The sequence below is a fragment of the Ixodes scapularis genome, unplaced genomic scaffold (assembly GCF_016920785.2).
Source record: "Ixodes scapularis isolate PalLabHiFi unplaced genomic scaffold, ASM1692078v2 PGA_scaffold5__190_contigs__length_132052651, whole genome shotgun sequence".
NCBI lineage: Eukaryota > Metazoa > Arthropoda > Arachnida > Ixodida > Ixodidae > Ixodes > Ixodes scapularis.
In genome coordinates, this window is record NW_024609880.1 from 114,434,184 (window position 1) to 114,450,365 (window position 16,182).

The following is a 16,182-nucleotide window of genomic DNA, read 5'->3' on the forward strand; positions in this document are numbered from 1 at the left end:
TTCGCTCAACTCCCGGGAGCTCCTTGGCTCTCGAAGCCGCTGATTTTTTTTTTTTTTTGTTAATACTGACACATTTTTGCTTTATTTTTTACGATAGAGTCCGTGCAAAATGTGTCAAACAATATTTCAACTTACTTCACAATGCAGAAGTATATATATTTTTTGTTCTTTTTATATTGTAAAGCATTGAAGTTACACAATCACCGCATTGACTCCTGGCTGGTGGAGCATTTTGGGGTCAGCAACAGTAAGTGGTTCGAACACATTTTATTGGACCACATTCATGTACACATGATTTACTTCAGAAGCTCTGTATGTTTTATACGAAAGAGATCGATACTCACAAAATAAATGAATATGAAGGACTTCGGCATTCGTACACTTCGTAATAGATTCTTAGCGGAACCAAGTTAACAAAACCCTTAAACGGAGAACATGCAATATGATACATTCACTTTCACGCCGACTCGGGTACGGGAAGTAAGTGCAAAAATAAATAAGACATCGCTATCATTACCAGTCATAAGGGTATAATAACAGTGCGAAGCACACGCCGGATAGTACAAATTCCCGATTTCCGGCAAATATAAAAAAACACCAATTTGCATAGCCTCAAACTCACTGCGGGTGAGCCATTACCAAACAATGAGAACTCCAATCGAAATCTGACAAGATTTAGCGTCCCTAAATATTCCCCGAAATTGTTCAGAAAAGAAATATGGCTTCAGAAAAAAGCGGCTAAAAAACTATGGATAATGGATACAAAAGTGGATACGTTTTCTTTCAGATATTGTTAGCCTCTATACACTATTTTCTATCGATTTTTTTTAGAAAGTGGACAAATATTTTTGTTAGGGAGCCGTGATACACATTCGATGGAAAAAGGGGAAACAAATATTTGGAGAGCAAGCTGCACCGCCCACTTAACCACTTTTTTTTTTTGGTTTGGCAACCGCCTCTGTTAATACGCTATTAACAGTTAAACCTGTCTCGTTCTTACTAGCCAGTGAAGAGTGCAACCGAACTTTGTCCGAATTCCGGTTAAAAAATCAAACATGTCAACACAAGCGTATTCTGCAAAACAATTTTAAAAACCCTTTGTGGTACTCCTATGGGCAAAGGCGAAAACCTCCCAGACCTCAAAGTGTGCTATACAAGGCGGCACACACTCCTCGAACATGTGTCCCACTCTCTATTATGGGAAAAGAGTGATTTTCTAGTTGCTGAATGAAATGAAAGGCAGCCTGTGATGGTACTACTAAGTTCCCGAAGAATTTTCCAGGCACGTGGTATGCTTCGGGAACAAGACAGTACTGGTGAGGCCTGGTCAGGTTATTAGACTCCTCCGATAGCAGCTGAGAACAGCCACAGCTGTAAGTTGTCTGTTCAAGCAAAAGCTTGATCAAATATCCCCAAACGTAATAAAAACGTGGACGAGTCATCAATTATGTTAGACCTGATGTCTGATGCCAGCTCAGAAATATCCTCTAGTGGCGGGAAGTTATCAATTGGAAGACATTCCACCATGTCTGAAATTAAACTTTCATGGTGCGAAGATATTTGCAACTCTTTTAGGAGGTCAGCCTTGTCATCTTCTACGTTTTCATTGTCCGACAGTTTGAAGTTTCTTTATCCAGAGGTGTTTTAGTCCTGAGGTGAACTGATGCACATTTGGGTTTGTGTTGCGGCCCAGCATTTGTCGTATATAGCTCCAAAAACGTTCTCAAGTGCGTCTTGCTGCAGGCGTCGTGTAAGTAAGAACTTAAAGTCATGGCTGCTTGAAACCTCATCCCAGAGCATGAGGACACTTTTTATAGTAACTTGCCACCCCATGATGGCTTATGGCTGCCTTCTACTTTGGAACTGCCATGCTGAAATCCATCCGAGTTACTGGTGGAGAAAATCAAGTATTTGAGATTCTCCCTTCAGAATGGCATGACGCAACTTCTGCCCTGTCTTCTTGAATTTTTTAGCTATTTAGACAATCAAAAAGTATGCACATCCTATCACAGAAATAGGCTGGAGCCATGGCTGCCTCAGGAAGTTCCTTTGCATAAACAAGAGATATGATTACAAGAAAGATTGAGGCACTCGGTACCTGTGGGGCACAATTTTCTTCCATGTTACAGAAAGGTTTTTGAATAAATCTGTCTCTCAGTAAGTTTCGGAGTCAATTGCAAGCTAATCTCATGGATGGAACAATGAAGTTCAACAATAGAAGACCGCTCAATGACCTCATTTCCAATGCAAAGTTTGTGGGCTTGGAGATTGCTCTTGGTTGTTTTGGGAAGGTGCGGAATATCAAAGACAAAGTAAACGTGTTCGTTGTCAGCTTCAAAAAATGGCTTATCACCACACACACCAAGCTTAGGTTTGAAGCCCCCTAACCACAGACCACAGCATTTACTGTGAAGCCAACAGTTTTAAAGGGGCGATGCACTGATATTTGTTTTTTGCGCAAATACCGCTTAGAACGAATCCCTGACATTAGTGATCCGTAAAATATACCCGTTTGTCTTCACCACACGCAGTCGAAGTCACAGAAAAAAATAAAGAAAAACGAGCAGAGTTCACCCCCTCAACTCGCAGCCAGAACAAGCGGCCCCGTGATCTGGAGCCGATTATATGCCGCCAATGTTGATCATAGCCATGCTGGGGTTGGCAAGGCACAGGACACGCGCTGAGTTCCAGACATTGTTATGGTTCGGCTGTTGTCGTCATTGCAGCGATTTGACACAGGACACTACCCGAATGTTTCTCGAGCTATCGATTATCACGAGCCGAAATCGAGTGTCCACGCCATGCTCGGGTCCAATCTATGAGCCGTATTCAAATATCGTCACTGGGCGGTACTGCTACCGTCCAGCTATGTCATCAGGTTTTTCGAAGGAGAGATTGAATAAAAACACTGGGTTTTGTCCTCAAAATTACAGCGCAACAGAGGAGTTTCTTGGTCAGTGGCGTTGCGTGCGATTATCCTTGAGTCCCACTAGTGCCAGTAAGCTCGTGTAAAGTGAAAAACATTCCAATTGAATATCATTGCACCGCCCCTTTAAGCTCCCGAATGAGAGAAAGAGGAGACTGCTTTAAACAAAAGACGTTGTTGGAGTGTGCACAACAGTGTGTGCAAACGCACCTCCTGGAAATTTCAGACAGCATATCAACCAAGGCTCTATCTGCAGTGTTAGAGGTTCGTTCAACACCGTCATCTGTAAACCCATGGACAATGTCATGTGCAAGGTCGTAAGTTAAGTTCTTTTTTTAAAACAATCTCATCGAAAATCAACATGCACACACGTTCAAGTGCAGCCAGCCAGCCCGGCAGAAACAACAGCGCGAAAAGCTCGAACCGATCGGCTCCACGAATTCACGCCGAGCATGCGAGAACGCGGGCGGTCATGCGTCAACTTGATTGATGCAAAGTCGACCGAACATGATGCAGCAGAAAGCACAGATGGACGGCACGCACGGCACAGACGAACGACGCAGGGGCGACCAGAGGCCATGCAGAATGATGCAGAGGCGACGGCGTGCAGGCAGGCAGGCCATGGCAGGCGCCATTCATCACGTGGTTTTTGTGACGTATTTGATTTAATCTATTTAGTCCTTTTAAGTACTTTAAAGAATTTTAAAGCATTGCCATTTAAAAAATAAATACTTTTCACAGAAATAGTTTAAATTAATTTTAACCAAATTGCAGAAAAGCGCCACGTAGCGGAGGGTATACAACGCACTATCTGGGCCGCGAATCGGCTCCTGTATCCTCTCTTTACGTTTACTATATTACTCTATGGGCTTACTCCGATGCAAACACTAAATAATTTACTAGGAGAATACATTTCGCTCCAACAAAATCCAATGGCATTAAAAACAACAAAGTTCGTACAGTTGGAACGGTCGCATCCGTGCGCTCTCATGGCTTTTCCTCTGAATTGGGAGGGGTGTCACGCGCTAAAGCCCTTTATACTGGGAACATTTGGCAGTTTTTTGAAGATGCCGACAATCCAGCAACCACAGCTGGACGTTAGGCAACCAGGAGGTGGCAACTTGCCTCCGCCTGTTCGTTTAATCGAATTTTGAACCCACTCTGGATTAGGCACGCAAGGTATGCTGTGACCCACCATTGTAATAAAAGTGTTATCGCTAATGTAAATGTGTTTGGCGCTGCACTCGTAGTCAGAAGCTCAAATTTACTTATCTGCTACGATCTCTTAAATGTATATGAGCTTAAACGTATTCCTCTTTTTTTTAAATATGAATTTTGAAAAAATTCAGTGCAGTGACGAGCGTTATATATGAGAGGCACTGCAGACCCCCGCGATCAATCGCCAGATTAATTTTTGATTGATAACGCCTAATTTGGTTTTAAAACTAAATAAATAAAGCTTACTTGTAAGTTATGTTTTTGGAGATCAATAAATGGTGGCCAGTGCTTGAATATAGTGACCAGTTGGAGGCATAACAAAATGTCAAAGTACAAGAAAGTGTGTTTATGAAACAACTACTAACCGAAAATTTCGACTAGCGCACGTAAGTAGAGTGGCCAAAAGCAAAAACTTCAATTTTTTGTTATCGTAAAGTCCACTCGTTTTAGCGGGCGACAGGCTCCGCCCATCGGTCAAACTCTCTCAGTATATAGAACCTTAGCATGCGCCATCTATGGTTGAGACAGTGTCTCGACCATAGATGGCGCATGCTTGGGGTTTGGGAATTATGGTGCGCCGGCGGCAGCCCTCTCTTTCTGCACCGCATGAGTACGCGACAACTTGAAGAGCGCGGTGTACATAAATTATCTCCAACGTGAAATGCCCACACCGCTAAGGGAAGATTTTGTGTAGTAGGCGCGCTGCCTAATGCGACTGACCTCAGTGAAATGTACTAGTGAATTATCTGTGCACACCTTCGCAACCACCTGTTCGCGCTTTATTCCTCGCCGATAGCAAGTACGTTGCCGTACATACCCGGTCATTGAACGCATAAAACCTGCCTTGAAATGATAGATATTATAGGGGCGCGCAAAGAGTGGTTCGAATCTAAGAAGGCGGCGCTATTTATGTCCTTCTCATTCACATTTTCTGCAGTGTTGAAGGAAGACAGTTACGCGTCTCATCACACTGGAAAGCGCACTCTCCGGTAACGGTTTTCGAGCAGAAATAATCTTAAAAGTAAGAACCTAATCGGTACACTCAGTGACGTTGGTGCAAATGTTCCGGAATGTATTATTGCCACCACAGTCTTTTCTTGCTCCTGGTGTTCTGGCGAGGGACCCTTTCACTTGAAGGGGCTTCAGGGGAAAATATCTAATTATGCAGGCTTCCCGAATACCTTTTTTAACTTCTATCGTATCAAACAACAGCGGTCACCGGAAGCTACATACAACGCGAATTCAACATCTTCCAAGTTAAAATAAGATTTCCCTAAAACTTTTGCAGATTACGATATGATTAGGCACACTATGAAGTTGATAAATACATTTTTCCACCCACCCCTATTTCTTTTTTTCTTTTTATATTTAAAGATAACATACCTTCCAGGCGTTTTGGAGATTTCCACATCTATCTTCGTTAAGCCAGACGTTGTTTTCCAGATATCTTACGGTCATTTGTGCCTTCCAGGCACTAGTGGTAGCGATACAAGCTAACAAAGCTGCGTACTTCAGACCCATTGGAACTGATGCGACTCCCATTTTCCACCGTGCCGTGATCCCTTTCGAAGCACTTTTATACTTAAAAGATGCGTAGGCGTGCTTATCATTTCATAATCCACTTCCAAGAATTCCAAAGCCGTGGGTGCGGCACGTATTTTCTAAGAAACATTCTATATTTTGCTGCTTATTTTTTGTTGCCCGATTTCGCCGTTCATTTCTGCGAAACCTTGCACGCACATGTGTGTGTTTTCTCGTTTTTTTTTATAGTGACTATAATGCCGCTTGCAATAAATCGAATGCTGTTGGGATTATAGCCACGCCTTCAACGCGTGTACATTAATGCTTGTGCTTATTCGGAACGTCGACTGGACCACGAACGACGACAACGAGCCATTTAATCTAACCAAATGCCGCTTGGTTGTCCAGTGACTTTCGGGGAAGGTATCAGTGAAGAGCAGTGGGTGCGAATAGCCACGCGGTACTTTCGCCGTGCTCGATTGGTTGGAATGACTTGTGGTGTCCGCTGCGGTTTGCCGTGAGGTAAAACGTAGCATAAAGGCCTGCTATGCACCATTCTGACTATGCGCTATTCTGTAGAAATATTTGCATTTGAAAAAACATTTAAAAAACAACAAACTTAAATAAGTGCGAAACTGAACAGGCTTTTGTGGAATTCATATTGATATGCGTCTCCCATAATCATAAAATTATTACAGAGTGAATAGTTTAGCAGTTAACTATAGTTACTGATAGGGCAAACACGGCCGGGAGAAGCCTCAGTTGAACCGCCTCCAGAGCGAGCTCCCTACATACGACAACGCTTCGTCGTCCAGTGCACCTCGAGCGCTCGCGCTCGGCCAAAGCAAGGCGCATGGCATGGACAGCGTCTTCGATGTTTCATTCACGTCACTTGTCTTTAAGTGTGCGCATCTCTTATCGTTGTAGATATAATCTTCCTCATTAAGATACATCATATATTATGCATCAATCTTAGTAGCCTTAATGACCTGAAGAAAAAATAGAGGCATTATTATGCCCTGGGTATCTCATATTTTGCCTCCCAATGTTTCTACTTTTTTAGTGCAACCAATTGATCTTTAATTTTCTTTTGAAACCAATCCTACTAAAATGTGAGCCTAGAGTAAGCTATTTACGAAGCGAACGTATACCAAGCTTGCATTTAGCGCATTAACCTTGTAAAAATACGTGTGTTTGCATCGGATCTAATGAGTTTAGAGTCAGCACATCAGCAGTAGCGTAATAAACTGTAGTTACGAACACGTTCTATAACTTGTAACTTCCATTCATGGTAACAAAAACCATTGACTGTGGGATTGGTTAGTTGAATGATTGATTGGTTGATTGATTAAATAACTCATTAATACAATATTGATGGATTAATTGATTGACTGATATAAGGAGCACATAGGGCTACAGGATAAGGCCTCTGAAATAATGGTAATGGACAATGGCCCAAAAGCGTGACCAGAAAAGGAAAAATGTAAAGTACTAAACGGCCAAAATTTGTAATAACTATATGTGCAAAAGTTGCACTCTTCCTAGCTCGGATTCATACTGACCGTTCCTCGGACGCGTTTCTCTTTCATGATAAATACCATTTTGTTTTATTTATTATCTTTTGAAACATTTTCGGCACTAAAAACCGAACGTTTTTTCGGGCTGCCATCCAAGCACAATGATTTCTGTTTGTTTTCGCCACCGGAAATATTAACTACGCAACGCCGACTGCTCAGAGGCCTCTAAAATATAGCCCACGCGATGCACTAAAATATGTTTTTAGATCGTAACGTCTGAATTAAAATTACAAAGCTACTCATCGAACTTTTCTTTTTCCGGCAGCAGCCGCTTTAAATGTCAAAGTTTCTGCGATCGCATTGGTCGTCATTCTGTCGTTGAATATGTTCACAAACACATTTCAATGCTAACATTCCACACTAGTAGAACCGGCCGATGGCTCAGAACATGTGTTACGTATATAAATGCATGCGCTTCGCTCGATCTTTCTCGACTGCTTCTTGCAAACGTGGACAAATTAGAATCATACCTGCCTACCGTCTTGCCTGTTCAGATCAGGATTGTTATCCTACGTTTCCTCGTTCAAAATGAAACTTTTATGCCGAATGTCGGGGCAACGCTGAGACAAAACGAAGGTCTTCAGTGCCATAATAAGCTCTGTTCTCGTGCTTTTTCTTTCTTTTTTTATTGGGCAGTCGAAACGTTAACGTTAAGTGTGGCATACCAACCTTATTATTTTTTTTTAATATTGCGGAACAGCACGCAGTGACAGGAGTATTCTCTTTTTGGAATTTAGAATTTGTGAGAGCGAATTCCACTTTTTGTGGCTCCCAAATATTTCTCCACACTTTGTTTTGCTGCCAGAGGTAGCAAAAATCTGTCTATTGTCCCTGCTAAAAAAGGTTCACGCTTGTAAAAAGTTCCTTCCCCATATATTATTCATATTGAAGGCGCTCAATACACAAGAAACAGTTTAACAAACATAGCGTGGAGATAATGAATATGTTTCCTTCTTTCCACACACAGATGAGCTTAGCTCTATCTGTAACTTAAAGTTGCTGTAGCGATTGTTTTGTAATTTTTATTACAGAGTTTTTGTATTTCGTTTTTTGGATCTCACTCTACGCCAGGGGTTTCCAAACTGTCTGGATGATGGGCAGAAAAGGGATCGTTTGCTGCCTCGAGAGCTGGAAAGTGTATAAGTTAATATAAATGAGGAAAAAGAAATCCTAGATAAGAATTTAGAAACAAACTAGAAAGGCATAGTAAGAACTAAGAAAGAACGAACCGTTATCTTATTCAAAAGTTATAACCAGTTTCCTGTGATTTTCAATGGGAAGATGATGGCCGATGGGCCGCTGAATGGCGGCAGTTGCTGAAAACGGGCGAAAACGGCCCCCTTTTTCGCATTGAAATGTTCATAAAATTACCTACAACTTTTTATTGAGACAGCGTTAGTTCTGAAACATTGGCATCTGGTTCGAATCGCTAAAGCTACATTTGGGCGGAAAATAAGCTTTAGGTGACTCATAGTTTAATTTTGCTGTAAAAAAAAACAACAAAAAAAAACGAAACTGAATATTTTGGGGAACACCTTGTACTTTATATTGAAGTACAATACCTAGGCCATTTTGATATTACACAATACTTGGGGTCCTCAAAATTCACCAGGCATATGGATCAAAGCTGATGCACACCAAAACTTTCAACACCCATGCTCGTGGCAAAAATGTGTTTTTCCGAGCTTATTACACAATTGCTTTAACATTCAAGTGTGTACGGAAAGATCCACACCTCTTCGTACATCCCTTTTACACCCTGCGGTTACCGAAATCGTGTCTAAAAGGTGTTGCGGTGGTAAACTCATGATTTTGAAGTCGTCAAAATCGGAAACCACCAAATTTCGGACATACGCTCCGACACCAGAAGTCAGGAGGTTGTCCGCTCAATTTGGCAGATTTCGTGAAGTTCAAGTAAACAAAATGGGCAGCTGACATCCAATCCAAGCCAATGCTTAAGTTGTTTTTAAGCCAGATGAATGCGAGCGTTGTGAACAGGTTTCTCGGTTGTTTACGTGCAAGCGACCACGAAAAGAGCATACAGGTTATCAAACCATTTCGCATCAAAATGATGAGACCGCGTAGGTTCTATTATGATACGTTCCGTCGCATTCTGAGATGTACTAGATCGAAGGCTTGGCGTGCGTGACGGTACGAGCTCACAGCTTTGCTAGATATTCAAGCTGCACCAGGGTTCGTGCAGTGGGGCCGTCTAGCGAAGTTATGAGCTCGTGCTCTAGCCTTTGCTTTAGTACATGTTGGGATGGGGTGGCACTCAGTTGGTCGAACGACGTTTTAGCGAACGCCGACTTTTCATGGAATGACACTTTAGCGAATGGTCGGCCGCCTCGAACCGGCCTTTACGGGTGGGCCAAGTGCGTCAATATTTTTGTAATGAGCCGCCGCAGACTGCCACAGCGAAGCAGCGTGAACGCAGCGAAGGAGACGGGGGGGGGGGGGGGGGTTGACACGTGTTCTCGTTATTTGCTAAGCCGTCATTCGCTCATGTAATATGAACCCCTCATGCTGTTTGGATTGGACAAGGGGCATGTGAAAAATATCCAGACGGAACATGGTTATCAACAGCGCAGATACAGGCTGGAAGAAGTTAAGAGCGTCTAATTGCAAGAGCCGCAGACATTGTAGTTGAGTGATTAAAGGATCATTTGAAGACATATATAAAAATTAAGCCTTCCCTCCCCTTACGCCATCAACCTTCACTTGTATTAAGGCTGCTGGAATATTAGTTCAGGCTAAGCCCTCTGTCTTTCAATCAGTAAATACTCAGGCCGTTCTAACTTCTAACTGACTTTGTTGTTTCACAATTGATGTCTTGGAAAATGGAAGGCAGATTTTTTTTGACATAGCCAACACATTAAAAGTGTTTTCAAGTAATACCTGCCATATTAATGTTTCATGATTTCAAACCAGGGTCGCCCCGCCTGCTGCCTGTGGAGGAGAAGATGCGAGAAGCCTCGAAGCCCAGCGACAGTGGCTTTGTACTGAGGAACGAAAGCTGGCGCCTGACGAAGGCCAGATTGACCTTAGAATGAATGCGGCTGCCTGCAAACGGCTACATGCGCTTACATCGATGGACGTAGAGACTGCAGAAATTATTATCCTTACCTGGTAGATGCTAGGATGGCATGCATTCCGTATTAACTGCATGGCGTACTATACTCTCACAATGCAATGCACCTAGTATTTGTTTTCCCCTTGCCATGAAATCTTTCATAAACGGGCCTCGAATCAAACTCGAATCAAACTCAACTCGAAACTCTGCTCTTGTCGGTTATTCGCTTCATAAACCGACCTCCACCCCAACGCTCCTCGGATCGAGCAAATACTCGACTCTTTCATGTGACATGCTTGTGAGATCTCTCACAAGCGTTCCACAGCTCCAGGCAATCACAATCGACTCTTTCGTCGAGAATCTCAAGGTATCTCCTGCGCTTCCTCGAGGCGCTCCTTGAAATTCGAGGCGGTCTCCGCGGGTAGTGGCGACAGATCGGTCCGCGGTAGTCACCTTTAACGAACCGCAATGCCTGGTTTTGAACCCGTTCCAACTATTATTCAAAGTAACTTTCTGGTGCGTCCCGAATGACAGAAGCGTTTTCTAAAATAGGTCAAATTAAAGAAAAAAATGTTTGTTTTACACTGCGAGATGTATTTTTGAAATTCCTGAAAATAAAGTATAACATTTTACCCGCCTTAGCAACAGTGTTATCCACATGATCATTGCACTTCAAACTGAACGACAAAGGAGCTCCCGGGTAGTTATAAGTTTCTGCATGGTCAGGTAACACATTTTTTTTCAGTTTATATTCGGTCGGGGAAGATGTACAGCGAGAAAAACACATGTATTTACACTTGGCAATATTTAAACTCATTTCGCAACAGTCACACCAGTCTTGAGCGATTTTAAGTCGTCTTGAAGCACACTGGCGTTAGGAAGGCGGCACAGGAGAAGAGGGCAATGGAGGGCGAGGGGAGAAAGGGAGAGCACTAGAAACGTTATAGAATAGAGGGGGCTTCTCTTTTCCTTTCCTGCGTTTCTACTACTTGCGCTTTCTCCCTTCGTCTGTACCGCATGCAACTAGTGAAACGGAGGATAGAGGACATGTTGTTTTTTGAAACTACAAAGACTCATGAATACCGTTAGATCAAACTCCACATAAAAGCAGCACCGCTCCACGGAAAGATGGCGGCCAGCTGTCTGTGCACGAGCCCTGCCTAACTTAGCTGAACCGGATTTCTTCTTTCCCACGCCTATACAACTCCTGTTGAGAGCGGGGAGGCACAGCTCGAACGGTCAAGATGTAATGCATTGATGTAAGTGGCGAAGCTCACAACTACGCCAGCCCCCATGCAGCCTTCACTGTAAAGGCGATGCGTCTTGGGGGATCTTCAAAGACAAATTCGTTTTAAATAATGTTTTGAAATCTTTTTGGGGTCAAAATTGGTGTCCTCGTGGTTTGGCCAGAACGTGGTTGACACTAAGACAATGAAATAGGCACTACAATTTCGTTTCAGGGTTCTTTTAAAAACATTCTGCCCTTTTACCATATTTGCAATATCAAGTGTTGGCATTGCTTTGAAGAAACTGTCTGCAATTCACTTTTCGAGGAAAGTCCACTTCCCACGTGGTTTGTAAGGCATATATGATGACATCGGCAACATCTGTTCTGTTGAAGGTCAGCACTTATTAACTTACGCTTGTGTTTTTTGTTTTGGGTTACAGGCCCCTTCCAGATCTATTCAGGGCTGGAAGTGTAATTGGATTTGCTGCTACCTCAGAGATAACGAGCGAGCTGCGACGTCAAGAAAGAGCAGGCGGACTGTTTAGCGTAAATAAGTTGATGAAGTTGAATAAGGTGAAGAAAGCACACAAGATGTTGGCTTTCACTGAGCATGTGCTTTGGGGACTGTGCCACATGAAACCGCAGGTGAAGGCACTGAAATTGATCATTTTCTACGAAGCGATCATGGTTTTTGGCAGCACAGTTAGCCTGTGTGCCCTACAGTGTAATACCCCTGTCAGACGGGCATTTAGATGGCCTTCAGAATGGACTCCTTCAAGGAATTGGCGTATCAACCCACGACCTCGGCTCTGCACCTGCCCTTTTGCGTGTGCTTGTTTGCAGATTTTTTTTAAGGTGTTTTCTCCGAAGGCCGTTTAAACGGTCGTCTGATGAAGCCAGTTTCCGACCAAAGCAACATGGGCTCTTCCCACCCAAGACTTGTACAAGAAGTGTACAGGATGCTTGCAATAAATTTATTTTCTGCATGATGCTACCTGCTTATGTTTTTCCTTTCACACTTCCTGATTTTGAAGCCCCTTAAAGGTAGCAAGAAAATACTCTCAGAAATATCCATTGAAACTCCTAGGTAGATGTGAAATAATGCTCCTTTGGGTCCAGGTAAGAACTCCCAGATGGATACGAAAGAATACTCCCGTGGGTCCACGTAATAGCTCCCAAATGGATGTGAAAAAACACTTCCTTAGGCCCAGGTAGCAATTCCCAGATGGACGCGATAGAATAGTCCCATAGGTTCACGTAAAAGCTTTCAGTTGTATGTGGAATAATACTCCTGTGGGTTCAAGTAAGAACTTCCCATATGGATGTGAAAGAATACTGCCCTGGGTCTACCTAAGAATACTTTGATAGAAGTAAATAAATACTCTCGATGATCCATGTACACACTCTTGTTCTGGACTTATCCCTTGCACCCGCCCCCTCCCCCCCCTCCCCCCCCCCCTCCCCCCCCCTCCCCCCCCCCCCCCCCCCCCAAAAAAAAAAAAAGCTCTGGCCTGCATGGGAGTAAACTATGAACTTTATTCCGGAGGAGTATAAAAAACTCAAATATGGGAATGCGCTATAGGACAAGCGATTTATTCCCATCTAGGTATTTTTTTATGTTTTTTGTTGTTTAGTGTGCAGTGACCGCTCAATAAAAAGTTATTTCCCCACCGCCCCCGGGAAGAAAACAATAATACCGCCGTGTGGAACGGTGGCGCCATTTGTTAGATGGGCACAACACAACATAACCCTTCACAGGAGCAATCCGCGCAGAAACACCAACTGGTTGCCCTCATGTCAACATTCGTACCCATTGCCTCACTCTCAACACAAGATTTTTTACGGTCGTCTAACTCTCGTATTCAACCCTACAGCGTCTGGGATTACAAAATTAAAAAAAAAAGCTAACGTCCGTCCATCGACTTTCGCGCATATGCGACACATGAAAAAGAAATCAACGAGCCACAGAAAACAGATTAAAATAAATACATGCATAAAATCTCCAAAAAAAGACACAGATAATCGTCGCCGAAAAAGAAAATGGCCGATAACTTTGCCAGCGCGACCGTCAAAATATAAAGAACAATAATGTACGTCAGAGAAAACAAAATAAGAGAAACATACACTCCCAGGCCACCACTTTCCCCTTCCCCTCTCACCGCAGACGGCTGGGTCGTATTGGACTAGACGCTTAATTGAGACGCAACGAAAACGTCCAAAAAAAAAAGACATTTTTTTCTTTTTTTAATGATTTGATATTATCAGTTTAAGACAGACGCGTACAGATTGGGACACACAAGCCTGAACATTACCGCTACAAGTGTTTTGTACGAAAGACAGCCATGGCGGCTCACGGCAGGGCAAACGATTAGCGACGCTCTGTCCTAGCTGAACCAGCAGATCCAGGAAACGACCGCGGGGAGCTGTTGTCAGTTGAAAACTGTCATTCTAGATGCAAAGCTCGTGCATCGCACAGCCAGCATGAAAATATTGATGGCTCGTTATTCCCACCACCAATCTACCAAAAACAAAAGCGTCAGTACAGCAGGATTATTTATTTATTTATTTATTTATTCGAGTACTATTGGTCCTACACAGGACCAAGATAGGAATGAATTTGCACAACACAAAAAAAAAAAAAATACTCGCGCTCAAAATGCACAGTTTAATAAGACGTATTCAACGCAACGATGAATTGATAACTCTAGGTACTGCTGTCAGAAATCTCTGAAACGAGGGAACTGAACTCATCTCGAGTTCCAGAGGTCACGATATGCCCCGTTAGCTTGTTCCATTTTCGCGCTGTTTGCAACAAGAACGAATACCTAAAGCAGTCCTTGGAAAACCTCCGCCCTTTTACATACCGAGCCCGCTTGTTGCGGGTAATACGCGACATGTTCTCATTAATATACTCTTGCTTATTTGTTGCAGGAGAAGCGCTAAAGTAGACTCACTCACCCTCACATTCACACTCACACTCACACCAGAAAAACGGTCACGCACGTCGCGCTTTCAACTCAAATTGTATTTTCGTCTTCTTTCGATTTTCTTTTACCCGTGTTAAATTTTTCTCGCGTGAGTGTGAGTATGAATGTGAGGGTGAGTGAGTCTACTTTAGCGCTTCTCCTGCAACATGTATATACAACTCGCCCAAGCATCCATTCTAAGAAGTTTCTTGCTTATTTACTAGAACCAGGTTATTCATTATGTTATAAAAAAGGTGAAGCCACTTCTGCTTCCTCCGCACTTGAAGAAGGGGTTAGATTTGCCCTTTTATAAAGGGGTGACACAGAGTCCAGCCGTCTATAGCAAGAAAAACAAAATTACTCAGCCGAAGGAAGAGAAACGAGCACCGTGACGCTTGCGACTCTCCGGCCACGACAGTTTCCAGCTCTCCGTGAATTGGCGCGAAGACTTAGCTTCGTCTGAACTTTTTGCCGTGTATTAGTACGCTTTTACGTCTCCTCTTGACCGAACTACATTGGCCCGGTTAAGAGGGACCAGTCCCCTTTTAATATAGAAGAACACGCCTCAATTTTTCTGTCGGACTTTCCTACTGAGAGGGACCAAGGAAACGGTTTCCTTGGTTTCTCTTAACATGTTGCTTTCGCGTTAGATGTTGCTATTTTATTCTTTCATTTCCCTCTTAAAAAGAACTGTCCCCCTGAAAACATCGTTGTCCCCTCTAAAATCAAAGGGACAGTGTTCTTTACGAGAGATCGGTTTTAGTGAGTAGGCGCGTTCTATAGGCCTTCGTCGAGCACGGCGCCGTATCTTACGTCGCTGTCCAAGTCCATGTCCGTTGTTGCACCAGGTAATCTAGTTTTGGGTAGGGATTTCAACCTTCCAGATGTATCATGGGTAGATTATCGTCCCGTGACTACTCATTTATCGTGCGTCTATTCAGCGTTTCTGGATATTGTAAATGACTTATTTGTATCAGTTTGTCACCGAACCCACTACAACCGGTGTCAGCTGATTAACTGTCTTGGACTTATTCTTGTGTGATAGGCCGTCAACTGTCACCCCTCTTTCTGTAATACCAGGCATAAGCGACCACAAAGCAGCTGTAGCGACAATAAAATGCTCAAATGTACCACGATACGAAGCGCAACCAAAAAATGTTTACATGTTCGGCGTAGCTGACTATGATGATCTAAGATCTCGTGGATTTTTGGCCTAGGTTTGAAGTTCGGGGTGTATCTACCGATGTAAGGGCTTTGTGGAAATTATTTAAGGAAAAGGTAAAAGAACTGCTTGACGTATGCGTAACAGCTAAGATAGTGAGTGCAAAGCGCAAGCAACATAAGTCTTGGATGAAACCGGAAATTAGACGTTCAATATATAGAAATAAGCGTATTTTAACGTGGTATAAGAAAACACTCGATTCATGTACACGCAATCATCTTAAAGAACTTCAACGAAGACTTACAACTAAAGTAAAAAATGCAAAGTTTGATTATTTCTTTGCGTTTGGTCAAAAGAATAAAGATGTGGTGGGTATCCCTCCACTCGTGATTCACGACGCTCTTGTAACAGACGACAGCCTAAAAGCAACTGCATTCAATGGGTATTTCAGGTCTGTCTTTTCAACTTCAACACCTGCGTCTCTACCGCCAACTATTGACTTAATTATTGA

General features: G+C 43.0%; 1 protein-coding gene across 1 annotated transcript in view; it reads right to left on the reverse strand.

The window, feature by feature from the left end:
- Nucleotides 1-5,665, reverse strand: part of LOC121838215 — a 34,282-nt gene extending 28,617 nt beyond the window's left edge. Inside the window, exon 1 of the mRNA XM_042294312.1 lies at nucleotides 5,528-5,665. Within this exon, the coding sequence (XP_042150246.1) occupies nucleotides 5,528-5,665 (138 nt within the window). The remainder of the gene's footprint in view (nucleotides 1-5,527) is intronic.
- Between the last annotated feature and the right edge of the window lie 10,517 nt (nucleotides 5,666-16,182).